Here is a 27,989-nt window from a genome sequence, read left to right on the forward strand (position 1 = left end):
GTTGTATTTTCACCCAGAAAGATTTTGAAACAGAAGTAGTTTTGCCACATGCGGCAATTGAGGCAGATAAGAGGTCGTTATTTTGAAGGGATTGAGTACTTGAAAATCAGGACTATTAATGGGAGATGGGGAAAGGGCATGGAAATAGGATTAAAGTAGACAGCCCAATTGAAGTGCTCTAGTTCAGGTGTGGTGGGATAGTTCGGTGCTGGCATCTATATGATTCTGCACAAATTACTTCAGAACCTGAGAAAGTACTTCAAAGTTGTCGTCCTTCAGATAAGGTGCTTAAGAAGCAAGTTTTGCATTTCCAAAGCACCTTTCCTGACCTTAGGGTGTCCCAAAGCGCTTTACAGTCAATGAAGTACTTTTGATCTAAGGAACGCACCAGCCAATTTGCACACAGCAAGATCCCACAAAAGTAACGTGATGATGACCAGCTGATCTGTTTACGTGATGTTGACTAAATAATGGCCAGGAATGGGGGAGAACTCCCCTGCTCTTCTTCAACATAGTACCGTGTGCTACTTTATCTCCACTTGAGAGGGAAGACGGAGCCTCACTTTGACATTTTAGTCAAAAGACAATACTGCACTGGAGCGTCAGCCTAAATTATTTTCTTTTCTCACGTGTCTGGCATGTGCACTGAACCCACAAACTTGTGACTGAGAGAGGCAAGAGCTACCCACAGAGGATGGGCTAACTCCTAACAGAGGCAGCTAATGACTTGCTTACCTTGCTTACAAGGGAGTTGTCCCGAATTTCTCTCCAACATTCCACCCCATCTCCAAAGCAAAAAAAAAGATCCACTTGGAAGTATGGAACTTGCACATTGCTGAAAAGAGAGACATGTTGCCGAAGCTTTTCACCTTGCACTCATCAGGACAAACACATGAATTCCAAATTTTAGACAATTAGCACAATTTGTACGCCAGGAGAAATGGGTACTGATTGGCTGGTTGAGGATATGGCGTAGTGGTAATCCGGCGACCAGGTAAGGGTTTGAATCCCACCATGGCAGATAGTGGAATTTGCATTCAATAACAATCTGGAATTAAAGGTCTAACGTCAACCATGGAACCATTGTTGATTGTTGTAAAAACCCCATCTGGTTCATGAATGTCCTTTAGGGAGGGAAATCTGCTGTCCTTACCTGGTCTGGCCTACATGTGACTCCAGGCCCACAGCAATGTGGTTGATTCTTACATGCCCTCTGAAATGGCCGAGCATGCCACTCAGTTGTAGCAAACTACTAAAAGTCACAAAAAAAGAAATGAAACTAGGTGGGCCACCTGGCATCAACCTAGGCAACGAAAACAACAACGGCAAACCCAGCCCTGCCGACCCTGCAAAGTCCTCCTTACTAACATCTGGGGGCTAGTGCCAAAATTGGGAGAGCTGCCTCACAGACTAGCCAAGCAACAGCCTGACTCCTTTGACAGCACCTTCCAAACCCACAACCATTACCAATCTAGAAGGACAAGGGCAGCAGATAAATGGGAACACCACCACCTGGAAGTTCCCTCCAAGCCACTCACCATCCTGACTTGGAAATATATCGGCCGTTCCTTCACTGTCGCTGGGTCAAACTCCTGGAACTCCCTCCCTACCAGCACTGTGGGTGTACTACACCACATGGACTGCAGCGGTACAAGAAGGCAGCTCACCACCATCTTCTCAAGGGGCAATTAGGTATGGGCAATAAAAATGCTGGCCCAGCTAGCAGCATCCACGCCCCATGAATGAATTAAAAAAAAGTTGACTCATCAGGACAAGCATAAGAATGCCAAATTTCAGACAATCAGAACAATTTGTACGACAGGAGAAAAGGACGCTGGTTGGTTGGTTGAGCTGCATTGCCAACCAGTCAGCCCCCTTTTCTCCTGTAGTATAAATTGTTATGATGGGGAAATTGCGGCAGTCAATTTGAGCATAGCAAGGTCCCATAAACAATGACCAGTGAGTATGCTGTTGATCTGAGAGGTAAATATTGACCAGGACATTGAGGATAACTCCCTGCTCCTCTTCAAAATAATGTCACAGGATCTTTTTAACATCCACCTGATCAGGCAAATGTGGCCTTGGTTTAATTTCTTTTCCGAAAGATGGCAGTGCGGCACTCCCTCGGTACTGCACTGGAGCATCAGCCTGGATTTTTGAGCTCGAGTCCTGGAGTAGAGCTTGAACCCAGAACCTTGTCACTCAGAGGTGAGAGTGCTATAAGTTTAAGTACCCGGAGGTTAGATGTATTGCTGAAATAAGAGACATGTTGAAGCTTTCCATCTTGCACTCATCAATACTCTTCGCAAGAAAACCAATATAAGGGGAAAACAACAATTTATACCGTATGATAAGAGAGTACTGATTGGTTGGAAAGTGGACTCTGATTGGCAGAGGCATTGCCATGGAGAATGCACCATGATGGCGACAGACAGTTAACTGCCAAGCATTGTCTGAAATTAATCAGGCAACTTGAGCCTGATTGGTCAAGGCATTGCCCTAAGGAATGAGTCAGTGATTGCTTGTCACTTATTTTGTTTAGCTGAACAGGCACAATGTGTGTACATGTTCTTTCTGTCTGCAAAGAACAGGGCCCCTGTTTGGCTTCCAGTGCACATAAATGTGCCGCACTACGAGCCTGACTTAAATTGGTTGTCAGTGTAATTCTTGGCACGCTGAGGGTTATTTAGAAAATGTTGTCCAATCACAGAATCACATCTAATGCTGGACACTGTGTTTTGGGTTTTGCAAGCACGGGCTGGTTGGGTATGTTCTGTACCCTGCCCATTGTGAACAGTGGCTGGGACATGCTGTTTGATACGATCCGCCAGTCTTTGGGATGTACGCCCTACATACCTAGCATCACACAGGCACTGAAATTCATATACCATGTTACTCATTTGTGTGAGAGTTGGAACACCTTTTTGGCTTGACGGCAGCATCCTGTTGGTGGTGAATACCACACGTGTCGCTACTGCATTGTAGCAGCGTGAAACAACTCGCTTCACCTGTTGCTGAAATTTTTGAGATACCTTGCCCTTCCAGGGTAACCTGAGGTAGACTGGGTAGACTGATGTTCAGAATATAACGTCAGTTGAGTAGGAGAATAAGCTCGAAGCTCCAGAGTATGTCAGCGCAACAAGAAAGGAATTGGCCGAGATCTGATTCCTTCATCAGAGATAATTGACTGTCTGCTTTTTATTCTCCTATGCAGAAAAGTGGATCAGCAGCAGAACAGAATCTAATGATGAGTGGGGAAGCTGCCCAGGAGGTGGTAGCAGTATCGCCCCCAGCAAGCTCCACCCGAAAGGAGTGCTATTTTGACCGGGTCTCCGAGAATGATCCCGAATACCTTCGGCTGAGGAACATGGCTCCAACCCTGAGACAAGACTTCAACCTGATGGAGCAGAAAAAGCGAGTGACTGTGATCCTGCAAAGCCCGGTGAGCAAAAGATGTGGCCGGAGCCTGCCATCCTGTAAAGCACTGGTTATCTCTCGTGGCTGCCATGCACATTGAATGTGCATTTACGGTTGCCCTGGTAATGTTCTGTGCCTCCTGACAAGCAACCTCCCCTCCGCAAAGTGCGGATCAGAAACCTGCACAACTGCACGATACCCATCCCTCGAAAATTAAGCCCTGAGCCAGAGGGAATCGTTTGACCTTTGGCTAGTCTGCATGGCTGAAGATGGGCCAAATGGCCTTCTTCCTCCAGTCTTGGGCATAAGCCGCATATTAAATTCACTGATCTTTTGCGCTGGTTCAGACAATTCCGCTCAGAATCTGTGAGAAGTTGGGGTGGCGGGGGGGGGCGCTCAAAACCCATACAAACTTCTCATCCCCACCTCCCCTCTCCAAATGTGTTAGAAATAGCAGCAGAGTGGTGCCTTGGTATCAGCAATGGCAGGAGGTGAAGCCTGTTGCTATGACTGAAAGCACAAGATCCAACCTGAAAGGGATTTTTGTCTATCTCTGGGCCAAAAAGAGCATGGGAGTGGAAAGAGTTGGATAGCTCTTTAAATAATCAGTACAGACACGATGGACCAAATGTCCTCCTTGTGTGTCGTTTGATTCTATTGGTTGCCTGGTGAGAAAATGGGACATTGGGATTCAATTTCTAATCCAGCGCCAACTGGTGGGATGAAAGCCTCGGACTCGCTCTTTGGGTCTGAAGGTGTGTTGCTGGGCCACGTCTAGCCAGTCGCCAGGCGCTGCCTGGGGATAACCCAGAAATGACCCATTGACCCAATCTGATTGGCCATTAGCTCTCTAGCCCCGGCAGCACCAGAAGCTGCCGTGCACAGGACTGGGACAACAAGCAGGCCCCAAGGCCTAAGTCCCAAGATTCTGGGACCAGGTAATTGTGACTAGGCCGGGTTTGTGGGCATGGGGAGTTGGGGGGGGGGGGAGGTGGGGGGGGTGTTGGGCAGAGGGGGGTTGGGGTGTCGGTGGAGATGCCAGGGGGTGTGAGGAGGGTGCGGAGTTATTGCAGGAGTCAGACCTTTTGTGGGGGGGAGGGGTTGCCTGATGTTAACAGGAGGGTGCTGTTGGAGTGTTGGAGTCTGCCCCTTCCCTCCTGAGGCCTAACAGCGTTAATTTTCGGGCTTCCTTCACTTGCCCCTGAACTCCTCCCGCCAGCCTGAAAATTGAGGCATGTAGGAGTAACGAAGCTTCTCGTTTTCCGTTTTCCCATTAGGCTTTCCGAGATGAGTTGGAAAGTTTGATCCAGGAGCAGATGAGGAAAGGAAATGACTCGAGCAACCTCTGGGCGCTGCGCCAGATTGTGGACTTTATGACAAGCACTCCACTGGCCCTCCCGACATCCCCGCCCGGTAGGCCCACCTGATACAATCTATTCAGCCTTTTCGCGTCCCACGTGAGCTGTTCTTCCCTTGCACCGTACATTCTGAGTCGGGTGATTTGTTGTTCATTCTCCACCCAGCTCGCACACCTACGCCCACACTAATCAGTCTCAAAATACATCTTGAGTGTCTGCTCCAACAAGAACTGCAGCAACATGTATTTATATAGCAAATAGTCATTCGGTAGTACAGAACTTGAGTGGTGCTGAAACATGTTGAAGCTTTTTGTCTTGCACTCATCAGGACACTTTGCAAGAATACCAATATAAGGGGAAAACAACAATTTATACTGTATGTGAAGAGACTGCTCATTGGTTGGCAAGTGGCATTGCCAACTTGGTGGTGATGGTAACTGACAGTTAACTGCCACTTGAATACAAACAGAACAACATTCCCAAGGAGTATTATCAAGCAGTTTGACACTGAGCCAAATGAGATAATAGGATAGGTGATTTGGTCAAAGAGGCCAGTTTTAAGGGGTTTCTTCAAGGATGAAAGTGAGGTAGAGAGGGGGAGAGGTGTGGGGAGGGAACTCCAGAGCTCAGGGTCAAGGCTGCTGAAGGCATGGGGACCGATGGTGGAGAGATTAACATCAGGGATGTTCAGGAGGTCAGAATTAGAGGAATGCAGAGATCGTGGAAGGTTGCAGGGGCTGGAGGAGATTAAAAAAATAGGGAGGGGTGCAAGGTGGTTGAGGGATTTGAAAAGAAGGATGAGGACTTGAAGGCAGTGGAAGTCAGCGGGCACAGGAGTGTTGGGTGAACAGGACTTGGTGCAAGTAAGGACAGAGGCATCAAAGTTTCGGCTGAGCCGCGGTTTACGGAGGGAAGAATGTGAGGGACCAGCCAGGAGTGCGTGGGAATAGTCAAGGTGGTAACAGAGGCATGGACGAGGGTATCAGAAGCAGATGAGTTGAGGCAGGGGCAGAGTTGGACAACCTCATGGTGTGGAAGTGCAGTTGGAAGTTCATCTCGGGGACTAACATGGCCACGAGACTGCGAGCTGTCTGGCCCAGCCTTGGACAGATGCCAGTGAGAGGGACAGAGCCCATAGTTCAGGAGCAGAGTTTATGACAGGAGCCAAAGCCAGTGGCTTCAGTCTTCCCACTATTTGGTTGGCGAAGGTATCTACTTGTCCAGTTCTGGATGTTGGGCAGATAGTTAAATCATTTTGAGACGGGTGGAGAGAGAGGTGGAGAGAGAGGTGGTGTTAAGTTGGAGCTGGGAGCTGCCAGTGTGCATGTGGAAACTGATGTGTTCTCAGATGATGTTGTCGATCTGAAGTGAGAAATGTGTCACCATCTGCCTCCAACTGATCTCTTGCACAAATTAACACATTCCTCCTTGCCACTTTTGTCGAGCCGCGACAGTGTATGACCTCGGCTGTGTCCAACTGCTGCGCTTAGTTGCATGGCACAATGAATGTCCTGGTACTCAAATCCTGATACTTGACCTGCCAAGGGATACAGCACTGGACAGAGATGTATTACTGGTGAGCAGGCAGAATTCCAGACTAAGCTTTGCGTCTTCATGTCTCGTATTTAATATTAATTTGCAAGCTCTGGGCGAGCTGATGACCAAGCAGGTCGGTGACGCTTTTTAACTCTTTCTGTCAAAAAAGGAGTGACAATGGTAGCGCCAATCAATGACTTCCGAGCAACTGAATCTTTGGCCTTTGTCAAGGGAGAACGACTGATGCGATGTAAGCTTGCCAGCATCTATCGGCTGTTAGATCTCTTTGGCTTGGCTGAACTTGCCAATACGTACATCACGGTGAGTAGAGCTGGTAAGACCAAGATAGCTGAGCGTTGCGTTCCTGATTAAAACAAGGGAGGCTTTACTCCAATAAGAAGCAATGAACTCTGCAGGGCAGGGAAGCTGTAGACGAAGCACATGGGAGAAGGTTTTTACTTTCAATGTCTCAAATTGAGACAAGGCCTCAGTGAAGCAAAGTGATGTAGGTGCTCGAGGGGACAGGGTATTAACTGGGAATTGTTGGCGTCGGCAATAACTGCATGAAGTTCTGTATAAGAGACACTTTGGAAATGTGTACACAGCGGAAAATTGCTTCCTCACCATTCCTGCCCATCTCACCATTTCCCCAGTAAGGACGATAATGCCTCTATTCTATTCTCTCTCTCTCTCTCCTCTGTTTCTTTCTCTCTCTCTGTCTCTCTCTGTTTCTCTCTCTCTCTGTCTCTCTCTCTCTTCCGTCTCTTTCTTTCCCTCTATCCCTCTCTCCTTATCTCTCTCTCTCTCATCTCGTCTCTCTCTCTCTCCCTGTTTCTCTCTCTCACCCCATCTGTCTCTCTCTGTTGCCACCTTCTCCACCTCTTTTTCTGTCTCCATGTCTGTGTGTCTCTCTCTCTCTCTCGCGGTCTCTCTCTGTCTGTGTCTGTTGTACACTCTCAGTCATTCCAGACTCTGAGCCGGTAGATAGGATCGGCACCTTCCTATTCCATCATTATCAAAGCTGAGACATGGTTTTCAGACTTTGACCTCGGCTGTTCTTGAATCCATGTTGCTGGGTTCACTCCTGCTGGGGGAGTTAGTTTGGTGTCTGCTCTAAGCAAGTTCCCTGTAAGTGGAATCAGAACCTGACCTCCTTGGAAGAGGGAACGCTTAGTGCCTCGAACTTTATTCTTTCCTTAAATCCAGTGTTATATTTCACACTTCCTTGCCTTCCTTTGTTACAACATTGCTTGAGTTTGCTTCTTTGGATTCCTCCTTCAGAGCAGACATAATGAAGTGTAACTGTGCAGCCCTGGGACCGTGTGCAAATACATCAAATAACACAGCAGGAGGGAATAAACACCCCCAGGCAAACCCACATTCTACCCAGGATCCATTTGATATCCAAAATGGTAGCTTCGTATCAATATTTCATGATGCAAGGCAAGAAAATTCTCACAATGACTGTCTCTCTCTCTCTCTCCCTGTCTCACTCTCACTCTCTCTCTCTCTCTGTCTCTCTCTCTCTCTCTCCATCTCACTCTCCCTCTCTCTCTCCCTGTCTCACTCTCCCTCCCTCTCCCTGTCTTACTCTCTCTCACTCTCTCCCTGTTTCACTCTCTCCCTGTCTCTCCCTGTCTCACTGTCTCTCTCTCTCCCTGTCTCACTTTCACTCACTCTCTCTCTCCCCCTCTCTCTCCCTCTCTCTCTCTACTGCCTCTCTCTCTCTCTCTGTCTCTCCCTGCCTCACTCTCTCTCCTTGTCTCACTCTCTCTCTCTCTCCCCCTGTCCCAGTGTACAACCTTAACTGCTATTTACCACCCTCTTGCTGAATGTGCCACACGTCAATCTGAGTGACAACTGAACCCTGGAAGCAGAATTGAATCTGCTCAATAAAAATCTGGCAGAATTCTCAATTCCAAAACGTCTCCTCAGGCCAGTGCTTTGATTGAGGGTAAGTCCTATCCTAGCCCAAACAATGGATGTATACCGCAGCCTTCCCGAATAACAGCATCTGCCATGTCCACCCGCCTTAATTAAAGGAAACATTCAGTTAGGAACAAGGTTGCTCGGGTAAATCTAAGGCCGTCACTTCCTGAACTTGTTTCTGTGGGAGCCTCTCGAGTGTTGACTCACTCCTATGGACCCCTCTCAAATGCGCCATCAGCAGCCCACTCAAGTACAAAAACACTTCCAATGAAACCCCTTTGGCTATTGAAAAGCTCCTGGGAATCTCCTCGACTGCTGCCAAATTCCCGCAAAGTGCCGGCGGGCAGTCGGATGACCCCTCACATCCGCACCCCGCCCCCTTCCCCACCGCCTCCCCATCCGAACATCAGTTCAATGGTGTCAGAGGAAGTTGCATTCACTGCAGAAACTCTCCTAGGGCGAGCACATCAGTGGAAATATGGAGTGGGTGAGCCAAGAAGTGCAGAAATGCACAGCGAACGATGAACTGGCAGACCCTCTTCCCACTTGCCCCATCTCTACCCACCAAAATCCACCCCCCCCCCCGCCTCCCCCCGACACACCACCTCGGGACCTCCACATGGATTCCCTTGAGTCTTCAGGAAGGCCCTTTGAGAATCCAGTGTGTACCTGATCAAACACTTCAATCAGATGCAGCCTTCATGCAGGGGGTCTGTACAAAATGCAGTGGGGCCGTGCATAAGATGGCGAGAGTTGCCTCATCGGGAAGGGAGAAGCCTCGCACTGATTGTTCTCTCAAAATTCAGCCCCAATTTCCTCAGAGTATAGATCGTACCCAGTGTGGAGGGAAGTTTCTGAGTGCCAATCCCTGACCTTGGTTGTACGCACCCTTTACTGGTTACTGGGTCTCCCACCCCGTTCAGCCGGACTCACGAGGTGGGCAGCCTTATCAGAGGAGCAGGGAAAACCAGTGAAACCTGGGAAACGATTGGCACTGGTCTGAACAGGTCTTGTATAGCTTAAAATGGAACTGCAGTTCATACCAGTACCAGTCAGTTCTAACTTTTACTGGCCTCCTCTTCATGGAAAAAACTCGACTGAAGTTTTCAAAATCACGAGGGGCCTGGACAGAGTAGATAGGGAGAAATTAGATAGGGAGAAACTGTTCCCACTCGTAAACAAATCAAGAGCCAGAGGGTCCAGTTTTAAAGTGTTTTGCGAAAGGAGCAAATGCGAGTAATTAGGGTTCAGGACCCACGGCCTGGAAGTGTGGTGGAGGCAGGTTCAATTGAGGCATTCAAGAGGACATTGGATTATTATCTAAATAGAAATAACACGCAGGGGTATGTGGAAGGGCAGGAGATTGGCACTAAGTTAAAATACTCAGAGAGCCGGTGTGGACACAATGGGCCGAATGGCCTCCTTCTACACCGTAACAATTCTGTGATGAAACAAAGGCAAAATATGAGGCACACTGCACTCTGAGGGCAAAAGTGACTCCCCAATCCCAGTCTTGAAGGATGTAGAATGGTCTAGCACAGACAGAGCCTAAATGAATAAGGGTGAGTCTTTTTTTCAATGATACTATTTGGCTTAATAATGATGAGTTCACAAAATGTGGCTTTTGCTTGAAAATGTCCCTATCTAAATTACCGAAAATAATTTCCCATCTCTACACGAGGTCCCCTCCAGCCCAACCCCGTCAAAGTGTCCAGCATGGGGAAGGCTTTGCCAGCCTCGGTGTGCTTCCCGCAGATTGGAATACTGCTGTCTGATGTTTGCGGAATGTTGGTCCAGACAAGCTGGAGTCTCCTGTCAAGCTGCCCCTGATGAGGAAAGGGGACTGGGGTCACTTGCGTGTTGGGGGGCAGGGGGGGTGGGTATGGGGATCTCTCATTCTCGAGGCGGAGATGCGAACTGAAAGGAAGAAGATTCTAAATGGGATGAAAAAGTAGATCCAGAAAAGGACTTCAATGTTGGTCCAAAACTAAGGGTACAAGTGTCAGGTAGTCAGTAATTATCCCGCGAGGGACCTTGGGAGAAACGTCTTTACCTAGAGCGTGGTGAGGAGGCGGAATTTGCTGCCACCAAGAGTGGTTGATCGAATAGTTTAGATGCATTTAAGGGAAATCTGAATAAACACATGAGGGAAAATAATGGAGGATATGCTGATAGGGTGAGGTGGTAGGGTTGGAGGAGGCTCATGTTGGGTAGAAGCATCAACGTAGACCAGTTGGACTGAAGGGCCTGTTTCAGGGCCGTATGTTCTACATCTGGTAGCTCCTTCACACATCGGCTGATTAACACACGGGATTGGCTTCCAGTCACTAAATGTGGAGCTCGTGGGATAGTTGCACTTAAGGTGGGCCAAATGGTCTTCCTCATTGCCAAGCAACTTGAGCATTGCTGAAAAACAAGAGACCTTTCCTGTCGAAGCTTTTCATCTTGCACTCATCAGGACAAGCAACTTGTGATCTAACCTTCCTTTTTCTCTGTGTGTTTGGCTTCAGCTCAGAGTTAGCAAAGAGCAGGATCACTTCCTCATCGCTCCCAGAGGGGTTTCCTACGGAGAGGTCTCTGGCTCCATCCTGGTGAGTATCTGCATCAGGAACAGTCATCTTGAACTTTAACCCTCCTCTCCCCACCCCGATTCAGGCCTTTTTATTCCTCTTTGGTTTCACACCAAACCTAGGCCAGTTAAACAGTGTGTTTCACAAAGGAACAGGACAAGGCTATTTGGCCCATCTAATTGGCCAATGGTCATGCTGGCCCTTTGTTAACGACTTCATCCAACTTGGTTGATTCTCCCATTTTCTGCCTCTTTTCCTCAACTCCAGTGCCTGCCCACCTTTTTACCTCATGAAAGATGTGCAACTAATGGACACCCAATCATTCACAGGTCAAGGTGAATATCCTGGGAGGGGTGGTTAACCAGGGCAGCAGCAGTTTATCTGTGGACTGTGCCGGATTCAGCTTGCACTCGGCAATATATGCAGCCCGCCCTGATGTCCGATGTATAATCCACTTACACACGCCGGCCACTGCTGCGGTGAGTACTTTGACATGTGAAGACTAGATGTTAGCAGCACTATGCGTCTTAGTGTACGCTGTGTGACTTAATGATGTGTAGAAATGGTCAACTCTATGTTTCTTACACTTGGTCAAATCAACATCAACTTAGGTACAGCAGATAATTAGGAAAGCCAATAGAACGTTATCATTTATTGTGAGGGGAATTAAATACAACAGTAGGGAGGTTATGCTTCAGTTGTACAGGGCACTGGTGAGACCAGATCTGGGGTACTGTGTACATTATTGGTCTCCTTATTTAAGGGAAGATGTAAATGTGTTAGAAGTGGTTCAGAGAAGGTTTACCAGACTAACACCAGGAATAGACGAGTTGTCTTATGAGGAAAGGTTGGGCAGGTTAGGCTTGTATCCACTGGAGTTTAGAAGGGTAAGAAGCAACTTGATTGAAACTTTTAAGATCCTGAGGGGACTTGAAAGGGTGGATGTGGAGAGGATGTTTCCTCTTGTGGGAGAATCTAGAACTAGAGGTCACAGTTTAAAAATAAGGGGTCACCTGTTTAAGACAGAGATGGGGACTTTTTTCTCTCAGAGGGTCATGAATCTAAAACTCTTCCTGAAAAGGCAGTGGAAGCAGAGCCTTCGAATATTTTTAAGACAGAGCTGGATAGATTCTTGATTAACAAGGGGGAGTGAAAGGTTATCAGGAGGTTACAGTAAGATCGGCAATGATCTTATTGACTGGCAGAGCAGGCTTCAGAGCCCTAGTGGCCTACCTCTGCTCGAAGTTCATATGTCCATTCACTCATCCTGGCTCCATTTTCTTTACTGCTCTGCTGCTCCTTGGATCTCTATTCAGGCAATAGCACCAACAAGGGGTCTTTCGGAGTTGACTGTGTATTCTATTACATTCTTGATCTTAATATCAGGGTTGTTGACTGAAGAGAGCAGCTAACTGGCTTCACCATAATCCCTCACAATATGAACAGGAAAACGGATTCATCTCTGAGGATTTCCTTTTGTTCTCCAGGTTTCCGCCATGAAGTGTGGCATTTTACCTCTATCCCATGAGGCCTTGCTCATTGGCGATGTGGCCTATTACGAATATAATGGAGCTTTGGATGAAGAGGAGGATAGGATCCAACTACAGAAATGCCTGGGCCCTACCTGTAAGGTATCTCACACATTTATTGCTCGTTGTTTGAGGTCCGATTCGTTTATTTTTCTGAGCCACCCCTTGTGCAGCTCTGCAAATGAACCTATTTCCGGTATGAGAATGGCCCAGGTGAGCTGCCATTGGCTGTTGGGGGAGCAGAGAAGACTGAGGGGCGACCTGATTGAGGTGTACAAGATTATGAGGGGCATGGACAGGGTGGATAGGGAGCAGCTGCTCTCCTTAGTTGAAGGGTCAGTTACAAGGGGGCATAAGTTCAAGGTGAGGGGCAGGAGGTTTAGGGGGGATGTGAGGAAAATTTTTTTACCCAGAGGGTGGTAACGGTCTGGAATGAGCTGCCTGGGAGGGTGGTGGAGACGAGTTGCCTCACATCCTTTAAAAAGTACCTAGATGAGCACTTGGCACGTCATAACATTCAAGGCTATGGGCCAAGTGCTGGTAAATGGGATTAGGTAGGTATGTCAGGTGTTTCTCATGTTGGTGCAGACTCGATGGGCCGAAGGGCCTCTTCTGCACTGTGATTCTGTGAAGTTGGCAGCTTTGCTGCGTGAACCTTGGCCCTTTGCCTTTCCGCCTGTCACCTCTCTGTCCTTGGTATCCCCCCTCTCTTCCCCTCCCTCTGCACTCCCGATTGATCCACTCAGATTGCATGTTTTACCTGAGAACTGCTCCGTTTGGAAAACCAGAGGTTAATCATATGACAGATGATGAAACAAGATTGTCAAGAAAATGCCTCCCTCCCCTCCTTGACCCTATTGGTATTGAACTGCAGACCACTCAGCCTTCCCCATGTCAGCTGATATCGTGAATGATTATCCCTCGGAGGGAATTATTCCTTTCAAATGCATCCATCAACCCCTCCCCAAATACCCTCAGCCTCAACCTTTTCATCCTTGCAAACTAACCCAGCCCCCCGCAATTTCCCACCTCACTTTCCTCTCAAGTCCTCCAACCAAATCTGTGCCCATGTGGCAGACTTCCCAGCCCCCAAAAATATCCCCATAAAACACGTCCTTACCTCTGAGGAGCATTAGTTGGCTTGACACAAGCCAACCACCTCCGCCCCCCCACCCTCCCAATTTGGGCCAGAAGTCCCGCCTACGAGAGCTGCTGGCCATTTGATTGGCCAGAAGCCCTCTGTGCCCAGCAACACTACCTGGAGCATCCAGTTCCCACATGAGGACGAGCCAGGAGCTGGAATACAGGTAACTTGGCAGAAGTTCCAGTTGGATCCAGGTTAAGAGGCCCCGGGGTGTATTACAACCAGTCCTGAATTTGTTAAATTCCCGGACGAGATCCGCAATTCATTACGACTGGGACGGGACTCTAATTTTATTATGATCCCGGCTCCCCTCTTTATTCAGCCTCTTCGGTTGGTGGCAACAATGTTAGTTTAAAAGCCCATTTTTTAATCGTTTCCCAGTCCAAATGTATTTACCTTTTAACAAGGAGGCAATTTAACCAGGCTTTCTTGAGTGAAAGAAAAATTAAGTTTATTAGTTCCTAAAACCTTGAAGGATGATAATAAATGATGTGACACACACTTACACACACTGATCAGAAATGAGAAGTTTAGAGTCCAAATAAAAGTTTTGAAAATATACAAATCAGTCCTTGGCTTGTCCATGAGGCGTAGATGATGGTACGTTGCAGCCAGGTTAGGTTAGCTTGGGTGATTTCGGTAGAGCTGATTTAAGCAGATTCGCAGTCTGTTGGAGACTCTTCTAGGTTTGTCCCAGGGAAGGAATCCTGGTCCTGCCGGGGAGCTGATGAGGCTGCCCCTTTTCCTTTTTGGTTGTGCTTTCTGCTAAAACCTTGTCTCCAACAAGAGAGATAGAGAGAGAGAGAAAAGAATCACCTGTTTGTCTTTGCAGTGGTGATTGACTAGTGTTTCTTCTGGTTTCTGTCACTCACGCACTGGTCTGCAGCCAGCTTTTTAACCCGTTTCCCTTGTGTATTCCCGAAAAGGGTAATAGTCATGTCTTGCGCCGAGTCTATTTTTCTTTCATCTCAGGCGATTTTACACATTCTGAGATATAAATCAACAGATTGGTTTTTGGGGGACTGCTGAGATGTGAGAATCAGTCTCATTGTCTCCGCAAATACAGGTGATTAAAAGTCCAGTCTTTTGTATTTTCCATATCTTCCTTTCAAGTGTCCCTGTTTGAAGTAGGCTGTGACATCACTTCAGGTGCGACATTCCATGTTCCCTCAGGACAGGTCTGTCAGTATAATCCACATAGGAATTTTCCAGAAAGTGGTCACCTTAAATTATCAGCAATCTTTTGTTCAGTCTTTACACGTATTTCTTTTAAAAATGTGGATGTTGCTTTAAGAATGTTCAGTTTGCCCCCGTGGGTAGTTGGTAGCTGTAGTCCGCTTTAGTGACAGGTGAGTGGGGCAGGAGATGCGAGGGGCGTTGGGGCTGTGGTGCGCAGGCCAGGGGGTGCACGGACCTTGGCGCAGAGGCACCCCCAGCCTTTCTATCCAAGACCCAAGCAAACTAACTTGCAGGGCGTTCCCTTCTACTCCCTGGCCTACTCCCATGGGCCAGAAAATGGGGCATGAATTGGCCACTTATAGGCCTCAAATGGTGCGGGAATGTCTATGCTGCCCCAGTCCTCACCCGATGCCCCATGAATTGCAGCCAGATTGGGAGGTGGTGGGTGGGGGGGGGGGGCAGGTGTCACCTGTAGAATTTTACAGGACCTCACCCCGCCTGCAAACTATCCCACTGCAGACTGCCCCATCTCTCCCAGAGCTCCCAGTTCCCGTCTCTCCCAGAGCTCCCAGTAGAATCTCTCCCACAGACAGAGCCTCCCAGGGTGAGTCCCGTCTTCAATGATACTAGTTCCCGTAGATGAGTTCCAAATGGCTTTTGCTTGAAAATGTCCCTATCTAAATTACCGAAAATAATTTCCCATCTCTACACGAGGTCCCCTCCAGCCCAACCCCGTCAAAGTGTCCAGCATGGGGAAGGCTTTGCCAGCCTCGGTGTGCTTCCCGCAGATTGGAATACTGCTGTCTGATGTTTGCGGAATGTTGGTCCAGACAAGCTGGAGTCTCGTGTCAAGCTGCCCCTGATGAGGAAAGGGGACTGGGGTCACTTGCGTGTTGGGGGGCAGGGGGGGTGGGTATGGGGATCTCTCATTCTCGAGGCGGAGATGCGAACTGAAAGGAAGAAGATTCTAAATGGGATGAAAAAGTAGATCCAGAAAAGGACTTCAATGTTAGTCCAAAACTAAGGGTACAAGTGTCAGGTAGTCAGTAATTATCCCGCGAGGGACCTTGGGAGAAACGTCTTTACCTAGAGCGTGGTGAGGAGGCGGAATTTGCTGCCACCAAGAGTGGTTGATCGAATAGTTTAGATGCATTTAAGGGAAATCTGAATAAACACATGAGGGAAAATAATGGAGGATATGCTGATAGGGTGAGGTGGTAGGGTTGGAGGAGGCTCATGTTGGGTAGAAGCATCAACGTAGACCAGTTGGACTGAAGGGCCTGTTTCAGGGCCGTATGTTCTACATCTGGTAGCTCCTTCACACATCGGCTGATTAACACACGGGATTGGCTTCCAGTCACTAAATGTGGAGCTCGTGGGATAGTTGCACTTAAGGTGGGCCAAATGGTCTTCCTCATTGCCAAGCAACTTGAGCATTGCTGAAAAACAAGAGACCTTTCCTGTCGAAGCTTTTCATCTTGCACTCATCAGGACAAGCAACTTGTGATCTAACCTTCCTTTTTCTCTGTGTGTTTGGCTTCAGCTCAGAGTTAGCAAAGAGCAGGATCACTTCCTCATCGCTCCCAGAGGGGTTTCCTACGGAGAGGTCTCTGGCTCCATCCTGGTGAGTATCTGCATCAGGAACAGTCATCTTGAACTTTAAACCCTCCTCTCCCCACCCCGATTCAGGCCTTTTTATTCCTCTTTGGTTTCACACCAAACCTAGGCCAGTTAAACAGTGTGTTTCACAAAGGAACAGGACAAGGCTATTTGGCCCATCTAATTGGCCAATGGTCATGCTGGCCCTTTGTTAACGACTTCATCCAACTTGGTTGATTCTCCCATTTTCTGCCTCTTTTCCTCAACTCCAGTGCCTGCCCACCTTTTTACCTCATGAAAGATGTGCAACTAATGGACACCCAATCATTCACAGGTCAAGGTGAATATCCTGGGAGGGGTGGTTAACCAGGGCAGCAGCAGTTTATCTGTGGACTGTGCCGGATTCAGCTTGCACTCGGCAATATATGCAGCCCGCCCTGATGTCCGATGTATAATCCACTTACACACGCCGGCCACTGCTGCGGTGAGTACTTTGACATGTGAAGACTAGATGTTAGCAGCACTATGCGTCTTAGTGTACGCTGTGTGACTTAATGATGTGTAGAAATGGTCAACTCTATGTTTCTTACACTTGGTCAAATCAACATCAACTTAGGTACAGCAGATAATTAGGAAAGCCAATAGAACGTTATCATTTATTGTGAGGGGAATTAAATACAACAGTAGGGAGGTTATGCTTCAGTTGTACAGGGCACTGGTGAGACCAGATCTGGGGTACTGTGTACATTATTGGTCTCCTTATTTAAGGGAAGATGTAAATGTGTTAGAAGTGGTTCAGAGAAGGTTTACCAGACTAACACCAGGAATAGACGAGTTGTCTTATGAGGAAAGGTTGGGCAGGTTAGGCTTGTATCCACTGGAGTTTAGAAGGGTAAGAAGCAACTTGATTGAAACTTTTAAGATCCTGAGGGGACTTGAAAGGGTGGATGTGGAGAGGATGTTTCCTCTTGTGGGAGAATCTAGAACTAGAGGTCACAGTTTAAAAATAAGGGGTCACCTGTTTAAGACAGAGATGGGGACTTTTTTCTCTCAGAGGGTCATGAATCTAAAACTCTTCCTGAAAAGGCAGTGGAAGCAGAGCTTTCGAATATTTTTAAGACAGAGCTGGATAGATTCTTGATTAACAAGGGGGAGTGAAAGGTTATCAGGAGGTTACAGTAAGATCGGCAATGATCTTATTGACTGGCAGAGCAGGCTTCAGAGCCCTAGTGGCCTACCTCTGCTCGAAGTTCATATGTCCATTCACTCATCCTGGCTCCATTTTCTTTACTGCTCTGCTGCTCCTTGGATCTCTATTCAGGCAATAGCACCAACAAGGGGTCTTTCGGAGTTGACTGTGTATTCTATTACATTCTTGATCTTAATATCAGGGTTGTTGACTGAAGAGAGCAGCTAACTGGCTTCACCATAATCCCTCACAATATGAACAGGAAAACGGATTCATCTCTGAGGATTTCCTTTTGTTCTCCAGGTTTCCGCCATGAAGTGTGGCATTTTACCTCTATCCCATGAGGCCTTGCTCATTGGCGATGTGGCCTATTACGAATATAATGGAGCTTTGGATGAAGAGGAGGATAGGATCCAACTACAGAAATGCCTGGGCCCTACCTGTAAGGTATCTCACACATTTATTGCTCGTTGTTTGAGGTCCGATTCGTTTATTTTTCTGAGCCACCCCTTGTGCAGCTCTGCAAATGAACCTATTTCCGGTATGAGAATGGCCCAGGTGAGCTGCCATTGGCTGTTGGGGGAGCAGAGAAGACTGAGGGGCGACCTGATTGAGGTGTACAAGATTATGAGGGGCATGGACAGGGTGGATAGGGAGCAGCTGCTCTCCTTAGTTGAAGGGTCAGTTACAAGGGGGCATAAGTTCAAGGTGAGGGGCAGGAGGTTTAGGGGGGATGTGAGGAAAATTTTTTTACCCAGAGGGTGGTAACGGTCTGGAATGAGCTGCCTGGGAGGGTGGTGGAGACGAGTTGCCTCACATCCTTTAAAAAGTACCTAGATGAGCACTTGGCACGTCATAACATTCAAGGCTATGGGCCAAGTGCTGGTAAATGGGATTAGGTAGGTATGTCAGGTGTTTCTCATGTTGGTGCAGACTCGATGGGCCGAAGGGCCTCTTCTGCACTGTGATTCTGTGAAGTTGGCAGCTTTGCTGCGTGAACCTTGGCCCTTTGCCTTTCCGCCTGTCACCTCTCTGTCCTTGGTATCCCCCCTCTCTTCCCCTCCCTCTGCACTCCCGATTGATCCACTCAGATTGCATGTTTTACCTGAGAACTGCTCCGTTTGGAAAACCAGAGGTTAATCATATGACAGATGATGAAACAAGATTGTCAAGAAAATGCCTCCCTCCCCTCCTTGACCCTATTGGTATTGAACTGCAGACCACTCAGCCTTCCCCATGTCAGCTGATATCGTGAATGATTATCCCTCGGAGGGAATTATTCCTTTCAAATGCATCCATCAACCCCTCCCCAAATACCCTCAGCCTCAACCTTTTCATCCTTGCAAACTAACCCAGCCCCCCGCAATTTCCCACCTCACTTTCCTCTCAAGTCCTCCAACCAAATCTGTGCCCATGTGGCAGACTTCCCAGCCCCCAAAAATATCCCCATAAAACACGTCCTTACCTCTGAGGAGCATTAGTTGGCTTGACACAAGCCAACCACCTCCGCCCCTCCACCCTCCCAATTTGGGCCAGAAGTCCCGCCTACGAGAGCTGCTGGCCATTTGATTGGCCAGAAGCCCTCTGTGCCCAGCAACACTACCTGGAGCATCCAGTTCCCACATGAGGACGAGCCAGGAGCTGGAATACAGGTAACTTGGCAGAAGTTCCAGTTGGATCCAGGTTAAGAGGCCCTGGGGTGTATTACAACCAGTCCTGAATTTGTTAAATTCCCGGACGAGATCCGCAATTCATTACGACTGGGACGGGACTCTAATTTTATTATGATCCCGGCTCCCCTCTTTATTCAGCCTCTTCGGTTGGTGGCAACAATGTTAGTTTAAAAGCCCATTTTTTAATCGTTTCCCAGTCCAAATGTATTTACCTTTTAACAAGGAGGCAATTTAACCAGGCTTTCTTGAGTGAAAGAAAAATTAAGTTTATTAGTTCCTAAAACCTTGAAGGATGATAATAAATGATGTGACACACACTTACACACACTGATCAGAAATGAGAAGTTTAGAGTCCAAATAAAAGTTTTGAAAATATACAAATCAGTCCTTGGCTTGTCCATGAGGCGTAGATGATGGTACGTTGCAGCCAGGTTAGGTTAGCTTGGGTGATTTCGGTAGAGCTGATTTAAGCAGATTCGCAGTCTGTTGGAGACTCTTCTAGGTTTGTCCCAGGGAAGGAATCCTGGTCCTGCCGGGGAGCTGATGAGGCTGCCCCTTTTCCTTTTTGGTTGTGCTTTCTGCTAAAACCTTGTCTCCAGCAAGAGAGATAGAGAGAGAGAGAAAAGAATCACCTGTTTGTCTTTGCAGTGGTGATTGACTAGTGTTTCTTCTGGTTTCTGTCACTCACGCACTGGTCTGCAGCCAGCTTTTTAACCCGTTTCCCTTGTGTATTCCCGAAAAGGGTAATAGTCATGTCTTGCGCCGAGTCTATTTTTCTTTCATCTCAGGCGATTTTACACATTCTGAGATATAAATCAACAGATTGGTTTTTGGGGGACTGCTGAGATGTGAGAATCAGTCTCATTGTCTCCGCAAATACAGGTGATTAAAAGTCCAGTCTTTTGTATTTTCCATATCTTCCTTTCAAGTGTCCCTGTTTGAAGTAGGCTGTGACATCACTTCAGGTGCGACATTCCATGTTCCCTCAGGACAGGTCTGTCAGTATAATCCACATAGGAATTTTCCAGAAAGTGGTCACCTTAAATTATCAGCAATCTTTTGTTCAGTCTTTACACGTATTTCTTTTAAAAATGTGGATGTTGCTTTAAGAATGTTCAGTTTGCCCCCGTAGGTAGTTGGTAGCTGTAGTCCGCTTTAGTGACAGGTGAGTGGGGCAGGAGATGCGAGGGGCGTTGGGGCTGTGGTGCGCAGGCCAGGGGGTGCACGGACCTTGGCGCAGAGGCACCCCCAGCCTTTCTATCCAAGACCCAAGCAAACTAACTTGCAGGGCGTTCCCTTCTACTCCCTGGCCTACTCCCATGGGCCAGAAAATGGGGCATGAATTGGCCACTTATAGGCCTCAAATGGTGCGGGAATGTCTATGCTGCCCCAGTCCTCACCCGATACCCCATGAATTGCAGCCAGATTGGGAGGTGGTGGGTGGGGGGGGGGGCAGGTGTCACCTGTAGAATTTTACAGGACCTCACCCCGCCTGCAAACTATCCCACTGCAGACTGCCCCATCTCTCCCGGAGCTCCCAGTTCCCGTCTCTCCCAGAGCTCCCAGGATCCATCTCTCCCAGAGCTCCCAGGATCCATCTCTCCCAGAGTTCCCAGTTCCCGTCTCTCCCAGAGCTCCCAGGATCCATCTCTCCCAGAGCTCCCAGTTCCCATCTCCCAGAGCTCCCAGTTCCCATCTCCCAGAGCTCCCAGTTCCCGTCTCTCCCAGAGCTCCCAGTTCCCGTCTCTCCCAGAGCTCCCAGTTCCCATCTCTCCCGGAGCTCCCAGTTCCCGTCTCTCCCAGAGCTCCCAGTTCCCATCTCTCCCAGAGCTCCCAGTTCCCGTCTCTCCCGGAGCTCCCAGTTCCCGTCTCTCCCAGAGCTCCCAGTTCCCGTCTCTCCCAGAGCTCCCAGTTCCCGTCTCTCCCAGAGCTCCCAGGATCCATCTCTCCCGGAGCTCCCAGTTCCCGTCTCTCCCAGAGCTCCCAGGATCCATCTCTCCCGGAGTTCCCAGGATCCATCTCTCCCGGAGCTCCCAGTTCCCGTCTCTCCCAGAGCTCCCAGGATCCATCTCTCCCGGAGCTTCCAGTTCCCGTCTCTCCCGGAGCTCCCAGTTCCCGTCTCTCCCAGAGCTCCCAGTTCCCGTCTCTCCCGGAGCTCCCAGTTCCCGTCTCTCCCGGAGTTCCCAGTTCCCGTCTCTCCCAGAGCTCCCAGGATCCATCTCTCCCAGAGTTCTCAGTTCCCGTCTCCCCCAGAGTTCTCAGTTCCCGTCTCTCCCAGAGTTCTCAGGATCCATCTCTCCCAGAGCTCCCAGTTCCCGTCTCTCCCAGAGCTCCCAGTTCCCGTCTCTCCCAGAGCTCCCAGTTCCCGTCTCTCCCAGAGCTCCCAGTTCCCGTCTCTCCCAGAGCTCCCAGTTCCCGTCTCTCCCAGAGCTCCCAGTTCCCGTCTCTCCCGGAGCTCCCAGTTCCCGTCTCTCCCGGAGCTCCCAGTTCCCGTCTCTCCCAGAGCTCCCAGTTCCCGTCTCTCCCAGAGCTCCCAGTTCCCGTCTCTCCCGGAGCTCCCAGGATCCATCTCTCCCAGAGCTCCCAGTTCCCGTCTCTCCCGGAGTTCCCAGGATCCATCTCTCCCAGAGCTCCCAGTTCCCGTCTCTCCCGGAGCTCCCAGTTCCCGTCTCTCCCAGAGTTCCCAGGATCCATCTCTCCCAGAGCTCCCAGTTCCCGTCTCCCCCAGAGTTCCCAGTTCCCGTCTCTCCCGGAGTTCCCAGTTCCCGTCTCTCCCAGAGCTCCCAGTTCCCGTCTCTCCCGGAGCTCCCAGTTCCCATCTCTCCCAGAGCTCCCAGTTCCCGTCTCTCCCGGAGTTCCCAGGATCCATCTCTCCCAGAGCTCCCAGTTCCCGTCTCTCCCAGAGTTCCCAGTTCCCGTCTCTCCCGGAGCTCCCAGTTCCCGTCTCTCCCGGAGCTCCCAGTTCCCGTCTCTCCCGGAGTTCCCAGTTCCCGTCTCTCCCGGAGCTCCCAGTTCCCGTCTCTCCCGGAGCTCCCAGTTCCCGTCTCTCCCGGAGCTCCCAGTTCCCGTCTCTCCCGGAGCTCCCAGTTCCCGTCTCTCCCGGAGCTCCCAGGATCCATCTCTCCCGGAGCTCCCAGTTCCCGTCTCTCCCAGAGCTCCCAGTTCCCGTCTCTCCCAGAGCTCCCAGTTCCCGTCTCTCCCAGAGCTCCCAGTTCCCATCTCCCGGAGCTCCCAGTTCCCGTCTCTCCCGGAGCTCCCAGTTCCCATCTCTCCCGGAGCTCCCAGTTCCCGTCTCTCCCGGAGCTCCCAGTTCCCGTCTCTCCCGGAGCTCCCAGTTCCCGTCTCTCCCGGAGCTCCCAGTTCCCGTCTCTCCCAGAGCTCCCAGTTCCCGTCTCTCCCGGAGTTCCCAGGATCCATCTCTCCCGGAGCTCCCAGTTCCCGTCTCTCCCAGAGCTCCCAGTTCCCGTCTCTCCCAGAGCTCCCAGTTCCCATCTCCCGGAGCTCCCAGTTCCCGTCTCTCCCAGAGCTCCCAGTTCCCGTCTCTCCCGGAGTTCCCAGGATCCATCTCTCCCGGAGTTCCCAGTTCCCGTCTCTCCCGGAGCTCCCAGTTCCCGTCTCTCCCGGAGCTCCCAGTTCCCGTCTCTCCCAGAGCTCCCAGTTCCCGTCTCTCCCGGAGCTCCCAGTTCCCATCTCTCCCAGAGCTCCCAGTTCCCGTCTCTCCCGGAGCTCCCAGTTCCCGTCTCTCCCAGAGCTCCCAGTTCCCGTCTCTCCCAGAGCTCCCAGTTCCCATCTCCCGGAGCTCCCAGTTCCCGTCTCTCCCAGAGCTCCCAGTTCCCGTCTCTCCCGGAGTTCCCAGGATCCATCTCTCCCGGAGTTCCCAGTTCCCGTCTCTCCCGGAGCTCCCAGTTCCCGTCTTTCCCGGAGCTCCCAGTTCCCGTCTCTCCCAGAGCTCCCAGTTCCCGTCTCTCCCGGAGCTCCCAGTTCCCGTCTCTCCCAGAGCTCCCAGTTCCCGTCTCTCCCAGAGCTCCCAGTTCCCGTCTCTCCCGGAGCTCCCAGTTCCCATCTCTCCCAGAGCTCCCAGTTCCCGTCTCTCCCAGAGCTCCCAGTTCCCATCTCTCCCAGAGCTCCCAGTTCCCGTCTCTCCCGGAGCTCCCAGGATCCATCTCTCCCGGAGCTCCCAGGATCCATCTCTCCCGGAGTTCCCAGGATCCATCTCTCCCGGAGCTCCCAGTTCCCGTCTCTCCCGGAGTTCCCAGGATCCATCTCTCCCGGAGCTCCCAGTTCCCGTCTCTCCCGGAGCTCCCAGTTCCCGTCTCTCCCGGAGTTCTCAGTTCCCGTCTCTCCCAGAGCTCCCAGTTCCCGTCTCTCCCGGAGCTCCCAGTTCCCGTCTCTCCCAGAGCTCCCAGGATCCATCTCTCCCGGAGTTCCCAGGATCCATCTCTCCCGGAGTTCCCAGGATCCATCTCTCCCGGAGCTCCCAGTTCCCGTCTCTCCCGGAGCTCCCAGTTCCCGTCTCTCCCAGAGTTCTCAGTTCCCGTCTCTCCCGGAGCTCCCAGGATCCATCTCTCCCAGAGCTCCCAGTTCCCGTCTCTCCCGGAGCTCCCAGTTCCCGTCTCTCCCGGAGCTCCCAGGATCCATCTCTCCCAGAGCTCCCAGTTCCCGTCTCTCCCAGAGCTCCCAGTTCCCTTCTCTCCCGGAGCTCCCAGTTCCCGTCTCTCCCGGAGTTCCCAGTTCCCGTCTCTCCCGGAGCTCCCAGGATCCATCTCTCCCAGAGCTCCCAGTTCCCGTCTCTCCCAGAGTTCCCAGGATCCATCTCTCCCAGAGCTCCCAGTTCCCGTCTCTCCCGGAGCTCCCAGGATCCATCTCTCCCGGAGCTCCCAGTTCCCGTCTCTCCCGGAGCTCCCAGGATCCATCTCTCCCGGAGCTCCCAGTTCCCGTCTCTCCCGGAGCTCCCAGGATCCATCTCTCCCAGAGCTCCCAGTTCCCGTCTCTCCCGGAGTTCCCAGGATCCATCTCTCCCGGAGCTCCCAGGATCCATCTCTCCCGGAGTTCCCAGGATCCATCTCTCCCGGAGCTCCCAGTTCCCGTCTCTCCCGGAGCTCCCAGTTCCCGTCTCTCCCGGAGCTCCCAGTTCCCGTCTCTCCCGGAGCTCCCAGTTCCCGTCTCTCCCGGAGTTCTCAGTTCCCATCTCTCCCGGAGCTCCCAGTTCCCGTCTCTCCCGGAGTTCTCAGTTCCCGTCTCTCCCAGAGCTCCCAGTTCCCGTCTCTCCCAGAGCTCCCAGTTCCCGTCTCTCCCGGAGCTCCCAGTTCCCGTCTCTCCCGGAGTTCTCAGTTCCCGTCTCTCCCGGAGTTCCCAGGATCCATCTCTCCCGGAGCTCCCAGTTCCCGTCTCTCCCGGAGCTCCCAGTTCCCGTCTCTCCCGGAGTTCTCAGTTCCCGTCTCTCCCGGAGTTCCCAGGATCCATCTCTCCCAGAGCTCCCAGTTCCCGTTTCTCCCGGAGCTCCCAGTTCCCGTCTCTCCCGGAGCTCCCAGTTCCCGTCTCTCCCGGAGCTCCCAGTTCCCGTCTCTCCCGGAGCTCCCAGTTCCCATCTCCCAGAGCTCCCAGTTCCCGTCTCTCCCGGAGTTCCCAGTTCCCGTCTCTCCCGGAGCTCCCAGGATCCATCTCTCCCGGAGTTCCCAGTTCCCGTCTCTCCCAGAGCTCCCAGTTCCCGTCTCTCCCAGAGCTCCCAGTTCCCGTCTCTCCCGGAGCTCCCAGTTCCCGTCTCTCCCGGAGTTCTCAGTTCCCATCTCTCCCGGAGCTCCCAGTTCCCGTCTCTCCCGGAGCTCCCAGTTCCCGTCTCTCCCGGAGTTCCCAGTTCCCGTCTCTCCCGGAGTTCTCAGTTCCCGTCTCTCCCGGAGCTCCCAGTTCCCGTCTCTCCCGGAGTTCTCAGTTCCCATCTCTCCCGGAGCTCCCAGTTCCCGTCTCTCCCAGAGCTCCCAGTTCCCGTCTCTCCCAGAGCTCCCAGTTCCCGTCTCTCCCAGAGCTCCCAGTTCCCGTCTCTCCCGGAGTTCCCAGGATCCATCTCTCCCAGAGCTCCCAGTTCCCGTCTCTCCCGGAGCTCCCAGGATCCATCTCTCCCGGAGCTCCCAGGATCCATCTCTCCCGGAGTTCCCAGGATCCATCTCTCCCGGAGCTCCCAGTTCCCGTCTCTCCCGGAGCTCCCAGTTCCCGTCTCTCCCGGAGCTCCCAGTTCCCGTCTCTCCCGGAGTTCTCAGTTCCCGTCTCTCCCGGAGCTCCCAGTTCCCGTCTCTCCCGGAGTTCTCAGTTCCCGTCTCTCCCGGAGTTCCCAGGATCCATCTCTCCCGGAGCTCCCAGTTCCCGTCTCTCCCGGAGCTCCCAGTTCCCGTCTCTCCCGGAGCTCCCAGTTCCCGTCTCTCCCGGAGCTCCCAGTTCCCGTCTCTCCCGGAGCTCCCAGTTCCCGTCTCTCCCGGAGTTCTCAGTTCCCGTCTCTCCCGGAGTTCCCAGGATCCATCTCTCCCAGAGCTCCCAGTTCCCGTCTCTCCCGGAGCTCCCAGTTCCCGTCTCTCCCGGAGCTCCCAGTTCCCGTCTCTCCCGGAGCTCCCAGTTCCCGTCTCTCCCGGAGTTCCCAGGATCCATCTCTCCCGGAGTTCCCAGTTCCCATCTCCCAGAGCTCCCAGTTCCCGTCTCTCCCGGAGTTCCCAGGATCCATCTCTCCCAGAGCTCCCAGTTCCCGTCTCTCCCAGAGCTCCCAGTTCCCGTCTCTCCCAGAGCTCCCAGTTCCCGTCTCTCCCAGAGCTCCCAGTTCCCGTCTCTCCCGGAGTTCCCAGGATCCATCTCTCCCAGAGCTCCCAGTTCCCGTCTCTCCCAGAGCTCCCAGGATCCATCTCTCCCGGAGCTCCCAGTTCCCGTCTCTCCCGGAGCTCCCAGTTCCCGTCTCTCCCAGAGCTCCCAGTTCCCGTCTCTCCCGGAGTTCTCAGTTCCCGTCTCTCCCGGAGTTCCCAGGATCCATCTCTCCCAGAGCTCCCAGTTCCCGTCTCTCCCGGAGCTCCCAGTTCCCATCTCCCAGAGCTCCCAGTTCCCGTCTCTCCCGGAGTTCCCAGGATCCATCTCTCCCAGAGCTCCCAGTTCCCGTCTCTCCCAGAGCTCCCAGTTCCCGTCTCTCCCGGAGTTCCCAGGATCCATCTCTCCCGGAGTTCCCAGTTCCCGTCTCTCCCGGAGCTCCCAGTTCCCGTCTCTCCCGGAGCTCCCAGTTCCCGTCTCTCCCAGAGCTCCCAGTTCCCGTCTCTCCCGGAGTTCCCAGGATCCATCTCTCCCGGAGTTCTCAGTTCCCGTCTCTCCCAGAGCTCCCAGTTCCCGTCTCTCCCGGAGCTCCCAGTTCCCGTCTCTCCCAGAGCTCCCAGTTCCCGTCTCTCCCGGAGCTCCCAGGATCCATCTCTCCCGGAGTTCCCAGGATCCATCTCTCCCGGAGCTTCCAGTTCCCATCTCCCAGAGCTCCCAGTTCCCGTCTCTCCCGGAGCTCCCAGTTCCCGTCTCTCCCGGAGTTCCCAGTTCCCGTCTCTCCCAGAGCTCCCAGTTCCCGTCTCTCCCGGAGCTCCCAGTTCCCGTCTCTCCCGGAGCTCCCAGTTCCCGTCTCTCCCGGAGCTCCCAGTTCCCGTCTCTCCCGGAGCTCCCAGTTCCCGTCTCTCCCAGAGTTCCCAGTTCCCATCTCTCCCGGAGTTCTCAGTTCCCATCTCTCCCAGAGCTCCCAGTTCCCGTCTCTCCCGGAGTTCTCAGTTCCCATCTCTCCCAGAGCTCCCAGTTCCCATCTCTCCCGGAGTTCTCAGTTCCCATCTCTCCCAGAGCTCCCAGTTCCCGTCTCTCCCAGAGCTCCCAGTTCCCGTCTCTCCCAGAGCTCCCAGGATCCATCTCTCCCAGAGCTCCCAGTTCCCGTCTCTCCCAGAGCTCCCAGGATCCATCTCTCCCGGAGCTCCCAGTTCCCGTCTCTCCCGGAGCTCCCAGTTCCCGTCTCTCCCAGAGCTCCCAGTTCCCGTCTCTCCCAGAGCTCCCAGTTCCCGTCTCTCCCGGAGCTCCCAGTTCCCGTCTCTCCCAGAGCTCCCAGTTCCCGTCTCTCCCGGAGTTCTCAGTTCCCGTCTCTCCCGGAGTTCCCAGGATCCATCTCTCCCAGAGCTCCCAGTTCCCGTCTCCCCCAGAGCTCCCAGTTCCCGTCTCTCCCAGAGTTCCCAGGATCCATCTCTCCCAGAGCTCCCAGTTCCCGTCTCTCCCAGAGCTCCCAGTTCCCGTCTCTCCCGGAGTTCCCAGGATCCATCTCTCCCAGAGCTCCCAGTTCCCGTCTCTCCCAGAGCTCCCAGTTCCCGTCTCTCCCGGAGTTCCCAGGATCCATCTCTCCCGGAGCTTCCAGTTCCCATCTCCCAGAGCTCCCAGTTCCCGTCTCTCCCGGAGCTCCCAGTTCCCGTCTCTCCCAGAGCTCCCAGTTCCCGTCTCTCCCGGAGCTCCCAGTTCCCGTCTCTCCCAGAGCTCCCAGTTCCCGTCTCTCCCGGAGTTCCCAGGATCCATCTCTCCCGGAGTTCTCAGTTCCCGTCTCTCCCAGAGCTCCCAGTTCCCGTCTCTCCCGGAGCTCCCAGTTCCCGTCTCTCCCAGAGCTCCCAGTTCCCGTCTCTCCCGGAGTTCCCAGGATCCATCTCTCCCGGAGTTCTCAGTTCCCGTCTCTCCCAGAGCTCCCAGTTCCCGTCTCTCCCGGAGCTCCCAGTTCCCGTCTCTCCCAGAGCTCCCAGTTCCCGTCTCTCCCGGAGCTCCCAGGATCCATCTCTCCCGGAGTTCCCAGGATCCATCTCTCCCGGAGCTTCCAGTTCCCATCTCCCAGAGCTCC

At 52.1% G+C, this 27,989-nt stretch overlaps 1 protein-coding gene across 1 annotated transcript in view; it reads left to right on the forward strand.

Annotated features, from left to right (window-relative positions):
* The window catches only part of add2 (adducin 2 (beta)), a 94,133-nt gene that overhangs the window by 44,902 nt on the left and 21,242 nt on the right, over window positions 1–27,989 (forward strand). Inside the window, exons 2-7 of the mRNA XM_041210169.1 lie at window positions 3,215–3,442; window positions 4,695–4,830; window positions 6,481–6,632; window positions 10,751–10,831; window positions 11,140–11,289; window positions 12,298–12,441. Of these exons, the coding sequence (XP_041066103.1) occupies window positions 3,245–3,442; window positions 4,695–4,830; window positions 6,481–6,632; window positions 10,751–10,831; window positions 11,140–11,289; window positions 12,298–12,441 (861 nt within the window). The 5' untranslated portion in view covers window positions 3,215–3,244. The remainder of the gene's footprint in view (window positions 1–3,214; window positions 3,443–4,694; window positions 4,831–6,480; window positions 6,633–10,750; window positions 10,832–11,139; window positions 11,290–12,297; window positions 12,442–27,989) is intronic.

This window comes from Carcharodon carcharias, chromosome 17 (assembly GCF_017639515.1).
Source record: "Carcharodon carcharias isolate sCarCar2 chromosome 17, sCarCar2.pri, whole genome shotgun sequence".
Lineage (NCBI taxonomy): Eukaryota > Metazoa > Chordata > Chondrichthyes > Lamniformes > Lamnidae > Carcharodon > Carcharodon carcharias.